General features: G+C 52.1%; 1 protein-coding gene across 1 annotated transcript in view; it reads right to left on the bottom strand.

Annotated features, from left to right (window-relative positions):
* TMEM266 (transmembrane protein 266) overlaps positions 1-25,292 on the bottom strand; it is a 144,952-nt gene that overhangs the window by 63,211 nt on the left and 56,449 nt on the right. The window contains exons 3-5 of the mRNA XM_060005550.1: positions 23,615-23,803; positions 7,358-7,512; positions 4,353-4,426 (exon numbers count right to left, since the gene is read on the bottom strand). Of these exons, the coding sequence (XP_059861533.1) occupies positions 4,353-4,426; positions 7,358-7,512; positions 23,615-23,803 (418 nt within the window). The remainder of the gene's footprint in view (positions 1-4,352; positions 4,427-7,357; positions 7,513-23,614; positions 23,804-25,292) is intronic.

The following is a 25,292-nucleotide window of genomic DNA, read 5'->3' as shown; positions in this document are numbered from 1 at the left end:
GATACACAAAATGTGGTCTATCCATACAATGGAATAGTATCGAGACATCAAAAGGAACAAGGCGCTGATGCATGCTACAACGTGGATGAACTTGAAACTGTGCTGCATGAAAGGGCCAGACATAAAAGGTCATACATCGGGCTTCCCTGGTGGTGCAGTGGTTGAGAGTCCGCCTGCCGATGCAGGGGACGCGGGTTCGTGCCCCGGTCTGGGAGGATCCCACATGCCGTGGAGCGGCTGGGCCCGTGAGCCGTGGCCGCTGAGCCTGCGCGTCCGGAGCCTGTGCTCCGCAACGGGAGAGGCCACAGCGGTGAGAGGCCCGCGTACCACCAAAAAAAAAAAAAAAAAAAAGTCATACATCATACAATTCCAGTTATATGAAATATGCAGAAGAGTTAAGTTCATAGAAACAGAAAGCAGGTTAGTGGTTGGCAGTGGCTGGGGAAAAGGGGGGATGGGGGAGTGGCCACTTAATGGGGACAGAGTCTCCTTTGGGGGGGATGAAAATGCTTTGGAACTAGGAAGGGGTGATGGTCACACAACACTGTGTGTGTGCTAAAGGCCACTGAACCTTTAAAATGTTTTGTTATGTAAGTGTCACCTCAACTGAATCCTAATAATAATAAACAGGAGGAGGACGAGGAAGAGGACGCAGCAGCTGCAGCCGCTGCCTTGAGGCTCCTGTCTAGAAGGCCGGCTGTGGGTTGGCTTTCTCCTCTCCCAGGAAGAGCAGGGCCTCTCTGCATCTCCACCCCAATTAGCGGATGGGGCCGACACCCCATGACCTGTACTAAGGCCCTGCTGCAGGGTAGCCCAGCCTGGCCGGGCCCCAAGGCCTCATGCAGTCTCAGGAAGAGAAGTTGCTGGCCTCCCTGGTGGCAAGTGGCTGCTGGGCCTGGTCTCAGACAAGGGCAGGGGGGCACTTTGGAAACACCGTTAGCATAATTCTCCATCTGGATTCCGAAGGCTCTGCCCCATCTCGGTGCTGCAGGGCCCCATGGAAGTGGGATGACCCTGCCTGACCTAGCATGGCAGGACCCAGAAGCCTCCCAGGCACCCATTGTCACCTCAGGCCCCTGTAGGGCACCCACACAGCCTGACTGGGTGCGGGGCGCCTGCTCTCACCTGCCTCACTGGTGAATAGCTCGGCCTATTTGAATAGATGTCGCCAAACCAGCCCTGCACTTCTCTTCTGTGGGCCTAGCTCTGTCCTCCGGGGCATCTTCCCTGGAGCCGCCCTCAGAGCTCTGAGATGGGCAAGGATGGGCTGGCCCACTGCACACCCACCCCGAGGCCTGCATCTGTCCCACCTGCAGGCCTGGCAGGTTTCTGCTCCTCCTATAGGCCTCAGTTTCCTAACTCACAAAGTGTCCCGCCCAATTCAGGGGCTGTCCTAAAGCTCAGTTGGGACAAGGGGTGGAATATCGCTCAGCACAAGGTGAAAGGCTGCCTGGCAGCAGGAGTCCTTTGGGTTGGACTTTCTTGGAATTTGCCTGTGACACCACACCCATGTTAAGTCATCTGGCTCGGACTGACCCCCACCCTTGGCCTGCAGCCATTTCCCAGAGGAAGAAAGGCCAGCCCCGAAGGGGTGGCATTCGCTTCTCCCTAGGTGAGGCGGCCTGCCAGTTGTGCTGGGTTTGTAGTCAGAGGTATTCCAGGGCTGGGCTTTTTCTTTCTCAGTTGCTGGTCCAGGCCCTTCCCCCAGATACTTGGTCTGCTCCCCACCTGCTGGCACTAGGGCCATGGGGAGGATGCAGTGGTGACGGACCAGACGAAGAGTCCAGAGCCTTGGGCCGCTTTTGGTGGGAACTGGCTGTGTGACCCTGGGCTGCCGTCCTCGTCCATGTGGTTTTAAAGGGACACTGCTGGCATTTTCAGCAGGCAAATAACGCAGGGCCTGCTCTGTGGCTGAGGGATGTTTGGCTGCCCTGGCCCTTCCCACTAGAAAGAGGGAGTCACCGTGCCCCAGTCATTGTGTCCCAGTCATTGTGAGAAGCACAGACACCTTTCCACATTTCCAGCCCTCCGGGGAGCAGGGGGAGGGGGCCTCTATGGGACTGTTCTAACCTCTTCGGATGCTAGGTTCTCCTGGGAGGTCCGTGGAAACCCCGGCTTGCTAGCTGGGCTGCCTCCTCACGAGATCACTGGGTACCAGCCCCTCTGCTCACGCTGGGCTGGGTGTACTGGGGGAGGCAGGTCTCCCTGGTTACTTTCCTGTTACGCCTCTATTACCTCTCTGTTACTCCTCTGTTACCCCTCTGTTGCTCCTGTTACCCCGTTACTCCTCTGTTACTCCTCTGTTACTCCCACCTTACAGCTCCACCCCCACCCTCACCATCTCTAACCAGGTCCAAGGTCACAGTCATCCTCCGCCAGCCCCCAGCTCTCCCTGCTGAGCCTGTGGGAAGCCCAGACCCTTCCGTGGCATGGGGCGGGGGGCGAAGGGGGGGATCTGAGGCCGCCATTCCTCTGCACTGTCGCTTGTCTGTTTCAGGTGGCTCGTCTTCGGCAGTGACAGGAAGGGAATGCCAAATTAACACTGGGTGATAAATTCTGCAGAGCCAATAAAACGAAAGCAGAGGGATAGATGGAAGAACCGCAGCAACCGATTAAACATTTTTGTTGGCGGTCACAGACACATGGCACATTTTCCAAGGTTTGCATCAAGGAGACATCTGGCCACAGCCCATGTGTGCATGGGAGGGAATCCCAGTGAGCGGAGACAAAGGGGGCCAGGAGGGCAGGACCCTCCAAGGGGCAGCAGGCTGGGGAGCAGGCACTATTCGGGGGTCTGAGGCGCCTCCAGGGCAATGACCTCGGCGAGCTGTTAGGGACGCTTCCCAGGAAGGGCAGTGTCGGAGTCCTCGCCTGCCAACCCCGTGGGCTGCGGGAGCCGAGGCCTGGGAAAGAATGTTCCATGCTTGGAATGCCTGCTGACCAGCCCCACCACACCCCACACCCAGACTCAGGATTCTGGATTCAAGGCCTGAGGCGCAGGCCTCCCCTGAGTCTGAGAGAGAAAGTGCGTGCCATTAGATGGGGTCAGAGCCGGCCCAGGACCCTGGGGTGCCTAACTCCTTGGGCTCCCTGATCACAGTACAAAAAACTTTTCCTCCGTACCTCCACCCACAGCATTGCTCTCCCGGAGCATCCTTCCTCCTTCAAGGTCCCGCTGGGCTCTGGGACTCAGAGCCCCCTCTGCCTCTGAGACCCTTGCTGGTGTAAGCTGCGTGCGTGTGTGTGTGCGCGTGCGCACGCGCACACATGCAGGCATACATGCCACCCCAGCAGGCTCTGTACCGTATTCCTTTCTTTCCGCCCACGGTTGCTGACCATGATGAAAGGCCCCACTGGGGCTCTGCATGGGCTAATTTGGACCTGTGGTCGTGGGGCCGAGGGCACACACAGGGAGTGGGCCAGTGGCCAGCTGACTTGGGCCCGTCTTCTGTTAGGAGGAACAGGATTTCCACACAAAACTCTGCAGTCCTTCAAAGACCCGCCACCACACATAGGATGAAGCCCAGTCTTCTCGGCTTCCCCTGAAGACCCTGCCGGGAGCAGCCCCAAGTCAATGCCCCTGACACACAGGCCAGGGGGTCACTGTGAGAGGCTGGGAGCTGCTCAGAGGACGCGTCACTCACCCCCATGTCAAGGTGGGGGAACTGTTCCCACACATTTCAGACCCACTCAGGGCTATCAGCTCCCACCAAAACCCAGGGTCCACGAGCTTCCAGGTGCTTTTTCCCTCTTACCTCACACATAGAGATACGGACTCGGGCTTCATCAGCTGGCTCTAGCAACGGCGACGGGCACCCATGCTCCCTCATCCCAGACACGTGCCCCTTTGCTCCCACAGAGGGGGCACAGCTCAGTCTAGCCAGACCGTGTACCCACTGAAGTACTGGGTCCAGTCCACTGCCCAGCCCTGTGACTCCGCCCTCTCTGCCCCCTGGGCCTCGGCCCCGAGGGGCAAGTCGCCTATGTACCCAGGACCATGGCCACAGCGTCCTAATCGGTCTCCCCACCTCCAGCCCCCTGGGCTTCAGCCCGGCCTCCGCCTTCTCCTTACCGGTCACACAAACTATTTGCTCTCCTTCAACTATGTCTCACTCAGTCTCACCTTCACAGATGTCACCACCTACCCTCACCTGGACGACACCTGCTCACCGTCTGGGTCACCCGCTGAGGCCCAGCACAGAACTCAGCTCCCTGCATCGTGTCTCCCTCTTTGCAGCCTCAAGGTCTGGCAGAGGGTCTGTCATTAGAAAGTGTTTAGAGAATAAAGCTTGGTCTCCCCGGGCCAGGAGTCGCCCTAAAGAGATGGTCACGGGGCCCAAGTCTCGACCTACCTCTGAGAAGAACACTGAGAGAATGACCAGACTGATCCAGTGTATCACGCCAGCAAACTGGAATGCACTGGAAACTGCAGAAGCACAATAACAGGGGCCAATTTTAGGAGCAAGGAATTAGGTGCAACTGTAGAGGGGCCCTCACAGCGCGGAGGCAGGCCTCCAGGAGCCCGGAGCATGAGTATTTAGAACTGGATGCATTCGGGCCAGAGAACACCAGGCAGCTTTAAGGGGTGTCTGTGATGGAGGTGGTGGGAGGCTGGTGGGCCAGTGATGCTGTTCTTCCCTCCATCCAACGGGCTGCCTCTCAGAGCTCCAGCTCCGTCCCATCAGCCGCCGTGGGCTTTGCGCCCAGAAAGAAGCCTTCCAGGGGAGCCTTCCAGAGGGAGCAGGAAGACACCTCAGACCTGGGTGGGCAGCTTCGGTCAGATCGAGATGAGCTTCCAGAAATCCCCATAATTCACCCCCAAAGCACTGTGCACTGTGAGTGGGGCTTCAGGCAAGCTTACTCTTCTCATTCTGAAAATTCTGAGTGGCTGAGACGGCGGCGTCAGCCAGGGTCTTCTGGGGGAGAAGGCAGGAGCCGGGACTGGAGAGGACACCAGTGGTGGGGCAGGGTGTCAGCCTCCCGAAAGTGGCAGAGCGAGCAGCTGGGGGCTGCCACGCCTCCGGACACCAGAGTATGAGCGGGGAGAGCTATCGGCCACTGAAAGCTCCCACCCCCCCTTCCACCAGGCAATCCTTGGCATTAAGGCAGCACCTCTGGCAGGCCCTTTCACAATAGAGGGGCCGTGACCAGCCTCTGAGCTGTAGCGGAGCGTAGTTTATCAGGGAGTAAGGCCAAAAGTAGGGTGCTGGGGCCCAGGACAAGGTCAGGTGGGCTCCGATGGAGAGCGGGTGGGAGGGGATGCCCTCTCAGAGGACCAGCCTAAAAGAGATACTGGTAGAACATCCCCGGACAGTAGGGCAGGACTAAAACAAGGTGCAGGAATGCAGCTGGGAGCACACTTCCCTCTGGTCAGCACGCAGCTCAGATCCCCTGGGGGACAAGGAAAGATGCCCAGAGCTATCAGTGGGGTGGGCTGGCCGAAAGAGAGGAACCCACAGCCTCCCCCAAAGCTCTGACATCGGCAAGCCCTGGGGGTGGGTGGAAACAAGGCCCTGGAGCATGTCCTGGGGGAAGGAGGCTTCAAAGACAGGTTCCAAGTGGGAGACTTTGGGGTTCCTGGCTTTGGACCAATACGAGCCTCAGAAGGCAAGTCCTGCCACACTGTGGATTCTTTCCGTCCTGGGTCACATGAATACGAGTGGGAACCGGGAGGCTGAGGCCTGTGTGACTCTGAAGAGACCTCCAGATGATTCTGGAAGCATAAAATCTCTCCCCATTATTTCTCAAATGAATTCCTGTGCCTTTTTTTATGGTTTGCTTTAGAAGAGCAATAAATCTCTGATTGTGCATTTTATGGAATTTAAGATGCCTTTTATGAGCTGCTAGTGGATCTCCCACCAAAATCAATCTCCTGGATGCTTAGTTTTAAGCAAAATTCCAGTGTCGGCCGTGTTCTCAGTTCTACTCAATGCCTGAGCGGCCAGGAGCCCCAAGTATAACCCAGGAAAGAATGACTCTGTTACGGTCAGACCTCATAAAAAGCAGACATACCAATGAGTAGGAGGGAAAGTATACAACATGGTTTAATTGAAGACAGGTTGACTGTAAAATCAGTGCTAGTCACTTTCTGCTGGAAGATACTTTGATTGGAACCAAGGGGCCACCAGCTGTACAAAAGCCAACGAGGCTTATCAGACAAAAGCAGTTCTGCACTCCCCGCCATCCTCTCTCAGAGAGTGGGGAAGGCTAATAGGACTTGGAACCCTGAAGAGGACGGACCCTGAATACAGAGACTCCGGTAAAGGGTCTGGGGGCATTGGAGAATACAAGTCTAAGATGACTGAATGGGTCCGGGGGTGGCCAGATCTACAGTCCTGGAAGTTGGCCAATGGCAGGAAAGGAAATCTCTGGGGTGGGGGTGGGGTCAACAATTTCATTTCTTTTTTTCATTTGCACTTGAATGAGCCGTCTTCTGACTGGGGGACCTCTGGGGAGCCAGGAGCTCTACCAGAAACCACTCACTTAGCCAAAGCCAAGAGTCAAGACCCTTGGCCCCCTGCTGGTGCACCAAACAGGGGTCTACAGGGTGGGAGGCGGGAAGAGGGCCCTCCGCTCTGACAGACGTGCTGCCAAGGGACACCTGGAAGGACAGAAGAGGTGGCAGACAAGCTATCCGCTGCCATGTGCGTCAGGCTCCCGTGAACATGAAACTAGGACGAACACCAAGAGGACCAGGTTGGGAAAGAAAACTGGCCTGATGGCTTGAAGTCCCGGCTCTAATACCTCTCAACTAGGAAAAGTCTAACTTCTCCCAAGCTTAATTCCCAAATCCATAAAAAGGGATAATACCAGTCTTGCCTGTCTCACAGGGTTGCTGCTAGGGTCAAATACATGGAGAAGTGCTTTCAAAATGATCACGTTATAGATAAATAACGCTGCCAACTTACAGATGGATAAAAATACAAGGAATCATAGCGTCATTGTGGCTGCTGTCATTATTAGTTACTACAAGGTGAGACGCCTCCACACATGGGAACTCTCTTTAAGCTACAGCAAATCCCAACCTGGAAAATTCCAAACGGGAACAATAAAAAAAATGGTGCACACAGGGGTCCCCAACATTTTGGATCTCATCAGTTTCTGATCACGGAATGCTGGGGAAGGGGAGTGAAGAGGCCACATTGGGCGGAGCGGGGCAAAGCGATGCTGGGGGTGGCAGGGAGAGAAGCTGCCAGATGCTTTCCTCCCAGTGGTCATACCCATGAGCCATGGGGCCAGGGGTGGGCAGTGCCGTCAGGCTGGGGGCAGATCACACTGCTAGTTGGGGACCCCTGATGAATGCACATGGAATATTGACATCATATGTATTTACATATGTATCTCTCTTGCTACTCACACTGGAGAAGCTTTATATCTATTAGAAGTTCCAGAGTCAGGAGAATCACCACCAATATTACACAGGCTACCAGGAAACTGTTGACACTTGCACTGAGCAAAAATACCTGCCACACGGCTGCTCTCTTCCCACAGCACGGCTTCAGCCAGGTAGACCTGCGGGGACAAAAGTGGGGGAGGAGGCACTGAGAGGGGGTGACATCCCCACCACAGCCCTGCTCTCAACACCTCCCCGGCTCTGTGCTTCCTGATGAAACACAGCTTTCTTCAAGGGGCCACTAGGTAGAATGATGAAGACCGGAAACATCTCATTAAGAGATGGAGCTCGGTATACAGGCTGACCCGGGCAGCTCACAGCATCTCCCTGTGCTTCAGTCTCCTCATCTTTAAAATGGGTACAAAACCACATCTCATAGGCTTCTTGTAAAGATGGAAGACCCCAAAGGTTAGTGGAGAGCCTGGCTATGTGGTAAGTGCTGCATGAATTATTATTATTACACTTACTATGTTATACTTCCGCATAGGTCTCAGAACCTAGCACAGGCTCTGCATTTAGGATACCCTCAGCCCACCTCTAATAAATGCTCAATGAATTCGTAAGTGAATTTTCTGTTTTCTCAGCTATACAAGGAAAGATTTGAACTGATCCCTGTTTCTCAAAGTAGATTGTAAGGAACGCTAGTTCCACAGAAAGTTAATGATTGTTACTCAATAAAAAGTTACTAGGGTTGGATAAGTTTTAGAAAATTTGGGTCAAAGTTAAGTGGATAGGGCTTCCCTGGTGGCTCAGTGGTTAAGAATCTGCCTGCCAATGTAAGGCACACAGGTTCGAGTCCTGGGCCGGGAAGATCCCACATGCCACGGAGCAACTAAGCCCATGTGCCACAACTACTGAGCGTGCGCTCTAGGGCCCGTGAGCCACAACTACTGAGCCCGCGAGCCACAACTACTGAAGCCCATGCGCCTAGAGTCCATGCTCCACAACAAGAGAAGCCACCTCAATGAGAAACCCGTGCACCACAATGAAGAGTAGCCCCCACTCGCCACAACTAGAGAAAGCCCGCGCACTGGAACGAAGACCCAGTGCAGGCAAAAATAAAATAAAAATTTTTTAAAATTATAAAAAAAAAATTAAGTGGATATTTTTCTCTGCAGGACCTTGTAGTGCCATTAATATGCTATCATGCATCACTGTGCTCCAAAAGGGATTACAGTATCAGTTTTTCCCAAACTCACTGGCCCACGCACCCTTTTGTCATGTAGCACCTGGAGGGACTAGTGTTCTATGGACCGTCTTTTGGGAAACCTTTGACTAGATGATCGTGAACGTTCACACATAGACATGAGGCCACCAACAATGAAATCTTTCCTGAGTAGGTTTGGAAGTGGAGAGAAGGCACAGAATCTCAGAGCTGGTGGGCCCCTGAGGGCATTTGATCCACTCCCTTCAGGAACACAAGATCCCGGTGGAAAGGGGGTGCCTCTAAGGGGGCATGGGGATGGTGAAGTCAGACCTCACTGCCTTGGTGGGTTGTTTAGAAGCTGGACCCGCCCGCCTGCCTTGATGAGGAAGAATTAGGCGCCCTAGAACACCAGAGTCAGCACTGGCTGGGGAGTCCTCACTGCTGGCTTGGCCTTCAGCCTCCCGGGACCATGTCAAAGGCACTCCAGACGTCAGCCTCCCCATCTGTCAAACTCCTTAGCCTCCAGGGTTATTGACAGTTAAATGAGAAAATGTATCTGACCTTAAAGCACCATGTAGTTGATGGTGATGGTGATGATGATGATAAATTATCTGATGGCCCAAAGATTCGGCCGTCACCCACTGTCCTTCCTGTCCAGAGGGAGCAATTGGCTGGAGCCTGATGCAAAGCGGCCGGTACCCATCCCTGAAGATCCCGAGGGTGTCTCTGGAAAGGGGAGCTCTGCCTTGAGGTGCTCCCTTCTCCTCGGAGGAATAATGTAGGTGCTTCAGGGAGATTTCTTCCCCACGGTCCATCAAGGGAAAGCTTGAAGGAGGCCCCAGCTGTTGGAAAGTGGGACAAAGCTCATGGCTCTTCAAGGAAATTTGGCTTTCAGGTGATGGGGGAAGAGGAGGGAGGCATTTTTGGACAAGCAGAGGATGACTGATGGGACACCCTCGCCCATGGCCAAGAGCATGGGGCGAGAAGCGAGGAGAGCTGCCAGGCAGAAGAGAGGGTTCTCACTGAGGACAAGCAGAAGACAGGGGGACAAAGGTGAGCGGAGGCCAGACAGAAGGCCATCGATGAAGGCCTGCTTCACGCGCTGCAGATGGGTTTCAAAGTCCCCCGTGGAACCACTTCTCTCCACCTTCCTGCAGGTTCACGAGGGCCACCCAAAAGCAACAGGCTACAGGGTAAACCCCAAACTGATGCCATGTGGAGCTCAGTAGGGTTGCCAGAGAAAATACGGGACAAGCAGTTATATCTCAGGTAAACAATCTATCAACGATTTTCTAGTATAAGTATGTCCCAAATGTTGTATAGGATATACTGACACTAAAAAAATTTATTCATTGTTTATCTGAAACTCAAATTTAAATGGGTGTCCTCTATTCTTATTTGCTAAACTGACAGCCCTAAATTCAGAGCAGAGGGGTCTTGAGGGGGCCTGGTGAGGGTGGCTGGGATTTGGTCAGAGGAGTGCATGGGATCCCTGGGATACAGATTAGAAGACAGTGTCAGGAAAGGAAAGGCCACGTGAAGGACACCTGTGGGAGGGCTGAGCGTGTCTGTCCAGGAGGCCAGAAAAGAAGGACCAGAGTGGTCAGGGACAGCCGCGCCCTACCTGGCACAGAGAATCCTGGAGGCTCCACCCACAGGTGCTATCAGCTGTGTAAGCTTTTGCCTATGAAAGACCCTTTGAAAGACCCTTTGCCTATGAAAGACCCTCCTCCTGATACATCCCGAGAGTGTCACCCCTCCTTCCCCCATAGTGTGACATCCCCGCCCCCTTCCGCTGGCCCTATTTTCATCTTTCGCACCTCTCACCCCAGTTCTCGCCCAGCCTCCAGCTGCCTCGGCACTCCCTCTGGAAGTTTCCTGCGGCCTCTTACTCTTCTGCCCTCCTCCCCGGTTCCCAAAGGAGACCCAGCTCCAATTCCACATCCTCTCTAAAACCCAGTCCGATCGTCTGTGGCCCCTACACTGATGCCATTTCACTGTCACCTGAAGTCTGAGGCAAGCACCCTCCGCAGTGATAAATGAAAAGGGCAGGTGCCAAAGCCGTCTGCCTGGGCTGCTGCCATGCTGAGCAACCAGAGGAAGACTCGCCTGCACGTCCAGTGTGAGAAGCGGGGCACCTGATCTCACCTGTGCCTTGTGCACCCCAGAAGCGTGGGGTGCATCCCTCAGAGACCGGGCCTTCTTCCCTGAGAGGAAGGTCCCACGGGGAGAAGGGGAGGAAACAAACCATTTGTTTCTTCAAGTGGCAGGCTTTCCCTCTAAAAAGGAGACTCCACACTTGACCTGCCTCTCCATGGGAACGAAAAGTCATTCTATGTGGCGGCTTCAAATGTTAAGATGTTGCTTTTGGGACTTCCCTGGCGGTCCAGTGGCTAAGACTTCACGCTCCCAATATAGGGGGCACGGGTTCGATCCCTGGTTGGGGAACTAAGATCCCGCGTGCTGCAAGGTGCAGCCAGAAAAAAGAAGAAAAGATGTTGCTTTTCGTTTTCTTGTTTGATCAGAAAAACTTCCTAAGCAGACCCAGGTTTGGTTATTGGGAAGCGGTCGGTGCAAAGTGGGGACCTGTAGTCCAAAGCTGGCAATGCGAGCCTTGCCCTGGCACCACGGCACTCCTGGGCCTCGGGAAGCAGCCAGGGAGGGGCCAGGAAGGTGGCAGGACTCAGAAACCAGGCGGGGAGGGGAAGGTCTGGAAGTCAAGTGAACGCCAGACACCCCATGTGCTAGTCAGGCACTGTGCTCAACACAGGCCACGGCTCTAGGGCAGTTGACATTCCAGTGGGTGAGAGTCAAACAATAAACATAACGAATTAGGAAACGAGATGGTGTCCTACAAGGTGGTAGGTACTGTGGGAGGAAAGGGGGGCATGAAGGGTGACATTTTAAACTAGGTGGTCAGGGTAGGCCTCACCCGGAAGGGCTTCCCCTTCAGGGTGGGGGGCAGCTGACCTAACCCCACCCCGAGCAGGTGTTGCAGGTGTTCCCACAGCCCACGGGGCAACCAACCAAGGCAGTTCCCAAAAAAGCCCAAGGCAGCTGCAAAGTGGAGCCCATGCTCACTGCCCTGGTCCTGTGCTTCCGCTCCCGCACCAGCCCAGTGGTTCCCCCCACCTCTGCTCTGCCTTCCACTAGAAGCCCCTCAACCATACCCGTCTGGGGGTGACTTCCTGAAACCCCCTTTGTGCACAAGTTGAAGGGGTGCTATTTGCACACACTCTATGTGAACCCCAGGACAATACACACGGGGAGGACTCAACTGAAGCAGATGGAGGGAGACCACCCATCCAAGAAAGGATGGTGTCCAGGGATACAGTAGCGGCTGAGGGGTGGCGGCAGGGGGGCTGCAATCTGTTTCCAGGTCAGTGGTTCTCAACCCTGGCTGAGGACCACTAAGAGAGCTTTTAAAAATCCCAGTGCCTGGGCCACACACCAGACCACGCAGACCACACACTGTGGGGTGGGACCCAGGCCTTAGCATGTTTTGATCTCCTTAGGTGATTCCAATGTGCAGCTGAGATTGAGAACCACTGTCCTTGCTCCTTGATGCTCAGTGGGCTCCGCAGACCAGCAGCATCAGCATCACGTGGGACCTTGTTGGAAATGCGGACTCCTGGGCCTTCCCATACCCACTGAAAAGTGTCTGCATCTCAGTGAGATCCTGGGTGATTTAGGCGACAACCACTGCTTTGGATTTAACAAGAGGTAACGGGTAGCTCAGGAGGCGGGCAGGGCATGGCAAAGGGAGTCTGGGTGCAGGAGAGATGAGGCAGTGAAGGCAAGCAGGTCCCCAGCCAGCCCTTGGGGCCGAGGTGCAGGACCCGACACTGAGGGAAGGGGGAAGCGGGTAGGCCCCCTGGGGAGCAGAAAGTAGCGCTGAGACTGAGTGTATGTGTTTGGGGGCATCGAGGGCTTCTTAGCCCAGGCCTGAGGCTGAAGCCGGAGCCCAAGCAGGCTCTGGGCTTCCAGCTCCTTGAAGAGCAGGACCATGGACCCCAAGACTCCAGAAAAGAGGCTGGGATGAAGCAGAAGACTTTCTGGCTGCCTCAGTGTTTGGAAATCCCAGCTACTAATAAAATTTCCTCTGAAATTCAAATGACTCAGATATTCCTAGGAGACTGGGTTTTAGTAGAAAAATAGAATCTTTCCAGCTTCACAATATCCCTGAGTGATTAAATAATGACTCAAGGAGTTTAATGGGTCAAAAGGGAAATCAGCATTGACTCTTTAATTAGAAAAGATACCTTCCTCCATCTCTTGAGCGTTCAGCCCATCAAAGCCCTAGAGCTGGTTCTCAGGGTGGTGTTATCCCCAGGATCACCACCAGAGGGCAGGCGTCTCTCAATTTCCTATCGGTGCAGTGGCAGCGAGGGGACAGCTCCAGGAGGCCGGCTTCGGCTGCCAAAGTCTGTAAATACCAACCAGATGGCATCTCCTGGCAGGCAGGTGACTGTTCTACTGTGTGGGTGCACCAGTCACTCCTGCGGCCTCAGAGAAACCCTGGAGAGGGAGGAGAGGCCGAGTACCCTTACTTCTTCTGCTTTCTATACTTAGGTGTCTTCATAAAAGTTTGAGAGGATAACTTTTAGAATATTAAAATGAACTCTGGCAAGTTTCTGATGAATCCTTTATATGAGGTCAAGCCACGAGAGTGGCCCAGAAGGAAGCGGCTCCAGGTCACTGCTCCATCAGGCAGCATTCCCAAGCCTGGCACTGAAACAGCCCCGTTCTGAAAGGTAGAGCAGAATTGCTCTGTGCAGTGCCAGGATGGCAGGGGCTGTGTTTGCTCCTGGGGGGGTCTGGCTTCTCCCACCCTGGCAATCCACAGTGCGGCTGCCAGGCTGGTGTGGCTGGGAGGATGCACGATGGGGGGAAGGGGCGGTGGCGAGGTATGGGGATTGTGGAGACCCCCAAGTTGCCTGCAAAGTCCACAGGCAGGGGACAGTCATGATGTCCCTGGAGGAGGCGGAAGATCACAGAAGAGCTTATTTCCCAGTAGGTGGCCAGACCAGATGGCCTGCCAGTCCTACTCAGTGGAGATTTCCATCCATTAAGTCCCCAAAGAAAGGGCGTGTAGTTGAAGCCTTAATGAAGTCTGGGGTGCTGAGCCTCCCCAACCTGCCTCAACTATGACCTTGGGAGGCACTGCTAGATCAGAGCCTCAGAACCCTTCTGTGTTGCAGAGCTCTCCAGGGCATGAAAACCGTGGCCCCATACCTGAACAGTGCACAAAACAACAACACTGTGCATAACATTCCAAGGGGTGCACGGACCCCTTGATTCTCACTGATAGGTCTTCTAAGGACACCTGGGATCCGAGTTCAAACCCCGGGACTGGGCAGTTGAGACCCGTCCAGGCCCTGAGATGCTCCAATTCTGTGACGCTAAACACCTGCCGCCTGGAGCCACAGACTTGGTGGTGTTTTTGTCAGAACATCCTATGGCCCCACTTGATTTTTCTTTACTGTATTTTTTCCCAAGGATTAAAATACTGTCAGAGAAAGCCACGAAGCTGACTTAAATCCAACTTCTGGCACTGACCTGGGTTTTATTTTTATTGATTTAGCAAACACTTATAAGGCACTTACTATGTACATATGCTATTCCGAGCACTTTACAAATGTTAACTCATCTAGTAGTTTTAAAAGACAATTCCTTCTATTTTTTTCTCTGTTGACAAACAATGGGGAAAGCCAGACTCTTCCAACTGTCTAGGTTTTGGTGGTAACTGTAGCCCCACCACTGCCTGAACACTGAGTGCAATCTTTGATCCCCAGTTTCCTAAGCTCCCAAATGGGAATAAGTACTATCTTACTGCAGGATTGTTGTTCTAAAATATTAAAAATAACATATGTAAAGCCCATAACATAACGCTTACTGCACGGCTACCATTCATATCTACTATGATGATTTAGGCCTGTGAGCATTAGAAAAGGGATTGATCATCTAAATATGGGCAGTTCCAACATCCATTCCATTCTGTACATAGTCATTACATGCCCACTAAGTGCCAGGCACTCTACTGGGCGCTAAGCACAGGAGAGTGCTCAGGGCCTTCATCCGCATGGAGCCTGCAGCCTTATAAGTGAATTCAGACTATGCAATGAGCTCTTTGCCCCAGACTACCCTGAAAAGCTAAACACATAAAGGGAGAGGAAAAGGCAGGAGAGGGAAATGAGCTCACATGTGCAGAACTTCTTCAGAGAGACAAATATCCACCCATGAGAACCATCAACCCAACACCCACAGGGACACCCTTGTACTCCTTTCTCACTCTCGCAGGGAGAACCAGAAGAGCAGGAAAAGCACTGTCAAGCATCCCCTTTGTTCCTGTACCCAATTCCAAGAGGCAAGCCACAGCAGCACAAAACACCCAGAAATGAGAGCACACAACACACTGCAGTCACGAGGACTCTCAGGTTGGAGGTCAGAGGTGACTCTCCCAACCCTTGGGGGAACTGAAGAAATTGAAGTTCCCATACGAGCAGCTTCCGTTCTGCAATCAGAGCTAAAGGTTAGCCCCACTGCCTTGGGGGGAGGTAGGGAGGAGGGCTGTGTGCAGCTGGGGTCACGGGAGTCTGACATGTTCCTGTTCCAGAATCTCAGATTTCTTGCATCCTGGGAAATGCAAGCGCTGGGAAAGACAGCAGGGTGTGGTGGCAAGAGCCCAGCCCAGGAGCTGTCACCCCGCTTGGCGAGCCACCAACCCCCCTCTGGGAACACAATGGCTAATACGCACCATCGACTGGCTGCCCCTACTTGGAGGAACCCAGGGCATTGCCCACACATCTCTGAAGGGCTTCCATGGGGTTCAAGCCTACTCAGGGGAGGGAGTGGGGCCCTGCTGGACCAAGGGGCCACAAGACCCTCTCCCACCTCGAGTCCTCAATTCTGGGAACTGGCCAGAAGCCTGAGAGTCTCCTTCACGCTATGCTTTGTGGGCAGGGCTGCCCGAATGAGGTCAGCTTCCTACCCTGGTGGGAACCAGTGGGCTACGGCTTTCAGGCACACCCCACGCCCACTTCTCTGTCCAGCTCTCTCTGGTTCTGAGATGTGGCTTGGCAAATCCTGGGATGGCCAGCTCCCTCTTCTTCTCTTTGGCTAAAGTTCAGATCTCAAGGGCCTCCGCAGATGACTGGAGACCCCCAGATCCCATAAAGTCAGCTCACTTTCCTTGGGCGACCTGGCCTTGGCTTCAAGTCCCCCACCCCATTCCATGCAGCGCTCACGCACCCACGCGAAGGTGGTCAGAGGTGCTCTGCCGCCACCTAGTGCTCTCCAGAGGCTGTACACCCTGCCCTGTGAGTAGGTGGGGACAAGAGGTTTATTTCGCTGAGAAATAATGTTATCTGTGAACTTACTGCCTTCTTAATCAATATAAAATCTTTGCAGTTCTTGGACTACAGGAAATAGGCTCACCTGTGCTTACTAGAAAATGCTTTTTGATCTGAATCAAACCTTTATTTCCTGGTTGGGACATCAAGAACCTTCATGGAAGCCTAAGCCTACAAAAAATATAAGGAGTCGTGGGTCACAGGGTCAGCTCGGGTCCAGGGACAGCTGGTGTGCCAGAGGAAGAGGCAGAGTTTTATTAGAGACAAATCTGCTTGGCATCAAGCAAATGCAATAAGGAAGCTCTTTTTAACTTTTTTTCTTCCTTGAGGGAAAAATGAATCAAAGACTTCACAAGCCACGTGATGCAGAACTTCTGGACTTTGCACTTGCAAGGTCATGGCAGGGATGCAAATGCCTGTTAACCCTAAATGCCCAAAACCCTTCCCTTCTTCTAAAAGGACGCTAAGATTGTACTAAGTGAAGTGGGCATGTTCTGAGGCAAATCTGATTTATTTCTTTTAGGATGACTTTGTGGAGGGGGTGTGGAATTAGCAGGGATGCTCAAAGGTGGGCCAGCCACAGACCATGGCCTTGAGTTGTGGGGAGTGAGAAGCCTGGTCCCTTCCTGTGGTTCTTCCTGGATGCCACATAGGTCTAGAGCCAGCCCCCAACTCTCCCCAAATGGAAGTGGCCTACCCCTTCTCTTCTAATCCTTATCTTAACCCAGCCTCACTCATCCACTCACTCGCTCAAGTCATTCCTTCATTTAATCAACACCCCTCACGTTCCAGGCTCAAAGGATCTGATCTCTGCCCTGAGGGAGCACTTGGTCCAGTACCAGAGGCAGACTTGAGAACAGAGTAAAGCTCAGTGTCACAAGTGCTGAGATAGAAGAAGGTCAAGGGCTATGGGTGCACCAAGGTGAGGCTCTGGCCTGGGTGGGGTGGGAGACAGAAGACTTTCCAGAGCAGGTGGTCCTTGGGCTGGACAGTATGGGAAAAGAGAAGGGAATTGGGGGTTATGGCTCAGGGGGTACCTCCCCTCCTCCCTCTTTGCCTCCAGCCTTTGTTTGCTGGCATATCTAAAATTATTTCAGTCCTTATTTAAAGATGTTGCTATATTGGACCCTGTCATCTTTTCCTAGCCTGACATCTCAAAACCATTAGGTTTTCTTTCTCTGATTGTTAAGTTCCAGCAGAAATGTGCCATTGGCATCATCTCCAAGCAATAACGTCCCTTTCTGTCTACCCAGCCTTCCTCCAAGCTTCTCCCATCTGGGGCTCTGGCCCTGACCAACCAGGTCAGACCTCTTAGAACCCTAAAATGTAAATGATTACAAAAGGCTGAATATCTTTCATTTCTTACTTTGTTTTTATATCTTGACAAAGACTATCCTACCTACTCTTCCATGACCCTCTCTGCACCCTCTTTCCACTAAAAAGATGGGTAGCACTATCTCTCGATGTGGCCCACAGAGTCTCCTCTATAAAAGGGGGTGATGACCCTTGCCTTCGCCACCTTCCTCACACATATATTGTCACCATCATTTTTCCTATCGGCTGTGAGCTTCCCGAGGGTGGAGGTTCTGCGCTTCTCCGAATTTTCTGTCTGCTGTGGCCTCTTGTCTAGCCCAGACCCTGCAAACCAACCAGGCCTTCAATGTAGTGTAGCTGGTTGAGAAAGAGTAGAACTCCCAGTCTGTGCCATGAGTCAGCCTCCTGCAAACCCAGTGTCCCTCTTCCAAAGGTGGACAGTTGGTTCACTGAGAAGCAGTTCTGTGTCTCACTTTCCCACTGTTGAATGGGGTGATGTCCAAAGGCAACCAGGCAGAAGGGGCTCTGGTTACATGGAAACACAAAGCGTTGTCCCCTGGGAGAGTGGACACAATTCAAACTGTATCTGAGCGAAATAATCGAGCCAACCAAGTTACTGAAGAAACAGTCTGAGAAGGCAGACATGCTTCTAGATCTTTTCCAAGTCGAACACTGACTAGAAAGGAAAAAGGGAAGCTCTAATTCTGGATCAAAAGCTACGAATGGAGGCTTGGCTTTCTTAGAGACTGTGGTGTATTGCGGGCAATTCTCCAATATCCATCCCACCCTTGACCCACGAGGTAACAGCAGTGTGTTTTGGGAAATGACACAGTTCAAGGGTGGCCCTGACTGGGCTGTGGATTCCCATACCCCTTACCATGTGACCCAATTCTAGCCAATGGGACATGAGGAGAGAGCAACTAAAGGATTCCGGGAAAGTTCTTTGCTGCTCTTAAAAGAGAATGATGGGTAGCCATTCTCTGTTGCCAGACATGTATGAAGGATGTGGCCAGATTACCAAGGGCAGCCCTCTCAAAAAATAAGGGGAACCTTACAGCATCAGGATGAAGCTAACACTGTTGACAGCAGAGTGGACAGATAGAAGGAATCTGGTCCTTGTTGCTACTGTTGAGGGTCTGGACCAACCTCAAAGCTGCCCTAGCTCTGGGCTCCATGGGCCATGGGCTGATGAAAACCCTCATTGTTTGAGTCTGAGATAGGCTTCCTGTGGTATGCAGTCCAAAGCACCTGGCTGATAGGGTTACCAATCCTTTGTGAGAAGGATGATGCAGTGAAGAGATATTAGGGCAGGAGAAAGGTACAGGACTTGGAGATGACAGAACATGAGGACGAAGGAGAAGGAATTAAGCTGGTCTCTCAGGGTACCGATGTAGTGGGGCGTTGTGGCTGGCTCAGCTGGGGCTCAGAAGTGCTCAAGAACCTCCTCTGTTCCCCTTCCCCCTCCTCTGTCTGTTCACATCTGCAGACATTCATGGAGATCTGTGTTTTACCACTATTGAAGGAGGAGGAGCATGGCTGGGGGGAAGATGCAAGGAGGGAAAGGATGATGATGATGATGATGATGGTGATGGTGTAGCTGGCATGATGTGCCAGTGCAGCCCCTTGGTTTGAACCGGAGACCTGGGTGTAGAGAAGTGAAGGCCAGAAGCAAATAGGACCAGAGCAGTGGCCATAAGCAGAGACAGTTCTGGGCTCACTGATAGCTTGGTACAGAGTCTGGGGGGAGGGGAGGCTTTTCTTGCCCACCTTGCATGGGCATCCTGTGGCCTTGTGGTTTCTGAAAGGCCCTGAACTGGGCACTAGTGTTCCCACAGTGGACACTGTCAGTGTCAGCGGCTTCATGGGCAGGGAACATGGACAAGAGGGAGCCAAAGCAGGGGAGGAAGAAGGATGCAAGTTCCAGTGGTGACTATGCCTGACCGACTGGCTTCATGTGTCTTGGAAGTGTCTTGGCTTCAAGTGTCTTGGAAGCCACTGGCTCCTGTTGAGGCAGGAAGGAGGCTGAGGGTCATTGGAAATGAGCCAACATGCACATGTGACTCCCTCTGGTAATGGGTTGGGGAGGTCAGCCAGGTAAGTCTAGATCCACTGACTGGGGCCAGACAGAATATGTTTTGGGAAAAGACAGTTCAGTTTGGGGCCTTGTTGGGTTTGAGATGGCCAGAAGTCCTGGTTGGGCAGATAATGGTTCCTCAGGCTGGATTTAAGTGCTGTCACCAAAAAGGCTATTTGTAGCAATGACTTGGGTGGAGACAAGAACATTTGCTCAATATTTGCTCAAATATGCAGCCAACTCAGAGGTAGAAGAACAGATAATTCCACAGACACTTGTTAGGATTCTAGGTGTGTCTGGGATCCTATGGAGATGTCCAGGAAGTAGTTGGATGTGAGCCAGCAATTTGAGAGAGAGAGAGAGAGAGAGAGAGAGAGAGAGAGAGAGAGAGAGACAGCAGCTGTGCTAGAGACTCAGCTTTGAAAGTTACAAGCTGAAGAATGTGAATTTTGGTTATGTGGGTGGATGCAATTACCCAGTGGGTAGAATTAGTAGAGCTAAACCGGCCAAAGACAGAAAACGAAGAACCCCAACATCTAAGGACAAAGCAGAGAAAGAACAAGTTTTAAAAGGCCTAGAATGGACAGCCAGAGGGGTAGGAAGAAAATCCAGAAAGTGTGATAGAGCAGAGGACACACAAGACTGTGTTTCAAGGGTGGGGAGTGGATGACGTTTTCAAATGCTGGACAGAGGACAGTGTAAGGACCCTAGCAACACGGAGGCTGTTGATGACCTTGAGGAGAGCAGTTTCCACGGTGTGGGTGGGGCTAAAGCTGGACTGCAGCAGGCTGAGGAATGAATGGGAGAGAGCAAAGGGGGCATGGCTAGTGCAGATGAGGCTTTTAAGAAGTCTGGCTGCAAAGAGGAAGAGAGAGATAGTGGCAGCTAATGGGGGCGTGGAGTCAAGGGGGGATGTGAGAGACCTGAGTGTGTGACGAGTCAGTGTGAGGATGCAACTGATGCAGCACAGTTCATGAGAAGGTGTGAGGGGAGGGGAATCAACTCAGAGGTGAGGTTGGCCCTAGAAGGGAGGAAGCGAGGGACTGAGGGGTGGGGTGAAGCTCATTTGTGACTGCTTCTACTTTCTTAGGGAAGGAGGAGAGGAGGTCATCTGCTGGAGGCAAGAGAAGGCTTGGGGGAAATGGAAACAATCTGAAATGGCCACCTGGGGACCAGGAGTGAAAGCTAACCAGGACCACAGAGAACTGTCAGGCAAAACTGAGAAGCAAGTTGAGACTGGAGGCCTTGAGTCTGGGAGGTGCTTTTATAGACTGAATGTTTGTGTCCTCCCCCCCAACCCCCCAATTCATATGTTGAAGCCCTAAGCACCGCACCCACCCCACCCTGACGTGATGGTATTTGGAGGTGGGGCTTCTGGGAGGTAATTAGGTTTAGATGAGGTCAGGGGGGGACCCCTAATGACTAATGATGGGATTAGTGCCCTTATAAGAAGAGGAAGAGACCAGAGTTCACTCTTTCTCTCCACTCATGCACAACGAGGAATGGCCATGTGAGAACACAGCGAGAAAGCAGCTGTCTGCAGCCCAAAGAGAGAGCTCTCACCAGCCATTGACTCTGTTGGCACTTCAATCTTGGACTTCACACTTCCAGAACTGTGAGAAAATAAATACCTGTTGTTTAAGCCACCCAGTCTGTAGTCCTTTGCTATGGCAGCCCCACCAGACTAAGACAGCACCAATTTGCACAGTTGTCTGACTTTCCTACCTGAGCCCTCAGCAGTCTGTGTGTAGAAGCAAAGAGGGTAGACAACAGATAGCTCTGCAGTTTAAGATCTGCTAGGCAGGTCCACGAGAAGGACAAAGCACTGTTAGGAAAGTCAAGGAGCTTGAGACAGATGAAACTCTTCCACCTGTGCCTAGGGGTTTACCCACATCTCAGTGACTGCACGCCAAAAAGTTAAGGGCCTTTGATGGTATAGCCTAACAGTGGTATCATGTACAATGCATGCTAACCATAGTCACAACTGTGACGTTGTAAAGGGACAGGTGACAAATGGAAGCCCAGTAGTGCCAGCCTGGATCAGGAGCCAGGGCTCTATTTTTGTCTCTGTCACTATGTGACCTTGGGCAAGTTCCTTCCACTCTCTGGACTCTGCTATCCTATTAGAATATTTAGAATATATACTTTCTAAGGATTTTTCCAGCTCTAACATTCTCAGATTCTGGGAAACTTAAAAGCACTGAAATACCACTGAACTCAAAAGAAGTGAATGGTGGGGTGGCTGGGCACTATCTTGCTGGGGTCCCTGAGGTCCCTTCATTTCCTACAGAAAAGATTCATTCCTATATATAACACTTCCCTTAGTAGGAAGAGGTGTATTTGACAAGACTTACACCAAAGCTTTTCGAAGACCTACCAGAACTGTAAATTGTGTTGTTTTGCATCATTTCAGAAAGGGCCAGGTTGGAAATTTGGGGAAAACCCCAGGAAATGCAGCAAAAGCCAAGAAGCTTGTGAAGAGAGGCTTTTTCCCCCCTTCACAGTGTGCTTTTGTTCTGCTTCCTTGTCACCTGGCTTGTGTCCTGTGCCTGCTCTTCCTTCCTCCAGGAAGCCCTCTAGCTGCCAATGGAGCCGGCTGCCGAGAACTCCAGCAGCGAAGCAAATCTCTTCACCCGGCTGCTTCCTATTTACCCAACAGGAGCAGCTTTCCAGGGCACACCTGGAGACTCAAACCAAATCAAGAGCCTCTCTGCCTTGCAGGCATCCCATTTGTATTCTCCCTGCTCAGAAGAAACCTTGCAGGGGCCTGATTCAGAAGCAAATGGAATGACAAAGCAGGGACTCTGCCTTCTCCAGTTCAGGCTAAGGAGTGGGGCCCCCAAAGCCTGGACCACCTGTGGTGCGTATGCCTCCAGGGTGCAGGTGTGGATAGGGTCTGGAACTAGATCCTCCAAGGTCTTCCCGCTTCTTTCCTTGCCTTCCGATTATAAACTTGAAAAGAGCCTAAAGGTGGCGCTGGTGGGGCGGGAAATGAGTCCATGAGAATGGCTGGGGCAGGATACCAGGCTGCACTACCAATTTTGACCTCCAGAGGGCAGTGGCACAGTAGCCAGGTGCTCAAGGAAGGCTTGACCGCCAACATCTCTGGCGGAGCCAAGGACCTGGAGACCTGGAGAAGCTGGCCCTGTGGTCGGATGGTGCTGCCCATGCTCAGAATGCTGCCACCGTCCGCCAGGCCACCCTGAACTATTTCCAACCCGTTTGCCTACCCTTGTTTCCAATGTCTTGCTGATTCTAAGCACAGTACTTGGAAAAAATTGTATTTTCAGAGAAAGCCACTGGAGTGAAGTTTTTGCAAAAGGTGTATGGTTTCACAATTGTTACGCAATTTATCTTAGGAAGGCGGGGAGGCCCTTCAAAAACACTTACAGGGAATCCAAGCTCTGGAAATTTAATTGTAGCTAAGGCTTCTCATTTGCTTCTAAAATAACCTGGCAACCCTTCGTTTTTATATTCAAAGCTGTCAGCATGTTCCAAAATATTTAGCGGTGGCATCTGAGGAAGGAGAGTAGCCCAGAACTGGCTCCCAAGCTCCTGGCCAATGTTTAAAAGTCTATATCTAAGAGCAACAGGGTGGGGCTGGGGAAAGTCTGACCTGCCCTGTGACCCCAGGACCTGTTCTTGCCCTTGTCCAGCCTTCAGCTTCCCCCATGTGAATGGAGGGTGTCACTGCTGTGTCTTCCCTGTCCAGATTGAACAAAGGCATCCAATCTGATTGACCAGTTAAGTAGGAGTAGGTAGGGGCCACTCCTTTGAATCAGGGGCCAGCATCTGCTATTTGTTCTTACTGGAAAAAGCAGCAGACCTTTTTAAGGTCTGCAAAGCTCCTGGCTGAATGGTGCTAAATTCCCTCCCACCCTTAGCATGTTACTGCACACATGCTTTCTTCCCCATCTCGTCCCTGGTGAAAGAAGACGTGATAAAAAGAAAGTATATTCTAAATCCATTCTTTATAAGCACTGAGACCTTGGGTGAGTCACACTAAATCCTGTTGGTCTCTTGATTCCCAGGTGTCCAGATTGGGGGTTGGATGGGCTATTATGCAGTGTGACAGCGTTTAATTTTATAATTCCCCAAGTTCCAAGCAAATGTCACTTAATAGGTTGTCTAGCAGCAACAGGTATTTTCTGTGCCCACAGCCTTTTTCTGAGGAAACAATATCTGAGGAGAAGAGCCGGAGTGGCCTGATGTGAACTTCTGGTCTCTTACTATTCAGCACCTCTCACCTCTGGGCTGCCTCGCTGTAGGTACCCATGGAAACCCAGGGAGTTATGCAAGAGACGTCTTAGCTACTCAACGGTACCAACACCTACCCTTCTCTTTGGTAATCTTCATCCAGATTTGACAGGAGCTGCGAGCCCACCGTGGAGAGGTCAACCGCAGCCAGGGGCAAGTCCCGATAGGCAAAGTTCACCAGCTGCACGGGAGCAATGCTCTTGGTTTCTTCGTCTACTTGTTGGGAGATGATCTCAACTTCGGAAGTTCCTCCTTCTGTGGCAGGCCTGAGTTGGGGATGGCAACAGGGCAGAGTCATCCCTCAAGAACAAAACGATTTTTCCATTCCCCAAGGAAAAGAGGGAGAATGCACCAGAATCTGTGCTGGAGGAGGGCAGGGGAAGTGTGAGGTCACCATTCTTCCCCGCTGGCCAACCCAGGGACTGGACTGAGGCCCTACCAGCCGCATCTCCCTCACGAGCTGGGGAAAAGTGGAAGCATGCTCACATCTTAAAATATGAGGTTTGGGGGGCAGAGTCCTTCATCAAAGGGAGGTAAAGACCCAGATGGAAACTCTGCCAACCAGCAAAGCCAGGACTTAGACTTTTAGTCTTCTCGATAACTAGACTTTACGTTGGAGTAATACATTCTTTTAAATTGTCTTCCGTGTTTCTTTGTAAAGGTCCTTGGGAATGTTTCTACCATCTGTACCACAATAGAGAAGAGAGGTGTTTGTTCACAACTGGATGTACTGCTGGTGCTCGGGGAGCTGACCTGGAGGACTGTAGGGACCAAGTGAGCCTTGGGACGGTGAGGACAGGAGGGGCCAGCTGTTCTGGGTGCCACTCCCTTCCTACTTAAACTGGTCCTACTACAGCTCCCTTTATAAGGTTGACAGTAGGAAATGGGGTTCACTTGAACAAATGTCTGAGGGGTTTTGGGTCTCCTACTAGGTTACCATCAGGCTCCCCTAGGGCACTGCAAGTAACCCACAACTCCATTGGCATTACAGGGCATCTCAACCAGAGGCAGGAGGTAGTCACCAGGGGTATTTGACAATTGGTGGAGAAATTTGTGGCTGTCACATTACCAAAGGAGGTCACTAATGACATAACTAAGAAAGGGGACATTACACATCCTGCAGTGTGTTCAGGAACTAAGAACTCTTCTTTCCAAACACCAACAGCTACACCGTGAGGAGATGGTGGGCTGGATCATTTTCCTTTAACTTCCTGGGCTTCCATCTTTGGTTCCCCCAACACATCCTTGACCCTATTTCATCTGTTGAATCTGAGGGGCTGGGTCTTGTGTCTCTGGCCAAACAGTGGAGAGGAGTAAAAATTAAACATTTGAGGGAACACTGAGAGGCCAGTTGTAATGCAGCCCAGTCTGCGATAAACTGTTCAGGGGCTCTGGTGCCGATTCCAATGCTGACTTCTGCGGACCTCCTCTGGGGCCTCAGTTTCTCCAACTGAAGCATGAGGAGGTGGAATAGAGGCTCTATTCTTTCTCTGTGATCTGACATGGATGTGAGAAATATGGAGCAGGTGGGAGGGGCTCTGGAGTGATAAGTTCCTACACTTGGCTGGACAGTACTACATTGTAAATTTTTCCAACCACCATTGAAAGCTAACCAATAATACACAGTGGCAGTTATCCAGAAAGTTTGGAACTGAATTTGCCTACTTCTCTTTTGCTTGAATCATCCCAGATAATTGAGAAAAAAGTGGGATTTTTCCTTGAACACCACAGATTGGCTGCCTAAACTACCTGAAT

The sequence above is a fragment of the Delphinus delphis genome, chromosome 2 (assembly GCF_949987515.2).
Source record: "Delphinus delphis chromosome 2, mDelDel1.2, whole genome shotgun sequence".
Taxonomy (NCBI): domain Eukaryota; kingdom Metazoa; phylum Chordata; class Mammalia; order Artiodactyla; family Delphinidae; genus Delphinus; species Delphinus delphis.
Note: the sequence above shows the minus strand (reverse complement) of the source record. Positions and strands in the feature narration are given on the sequence as shown.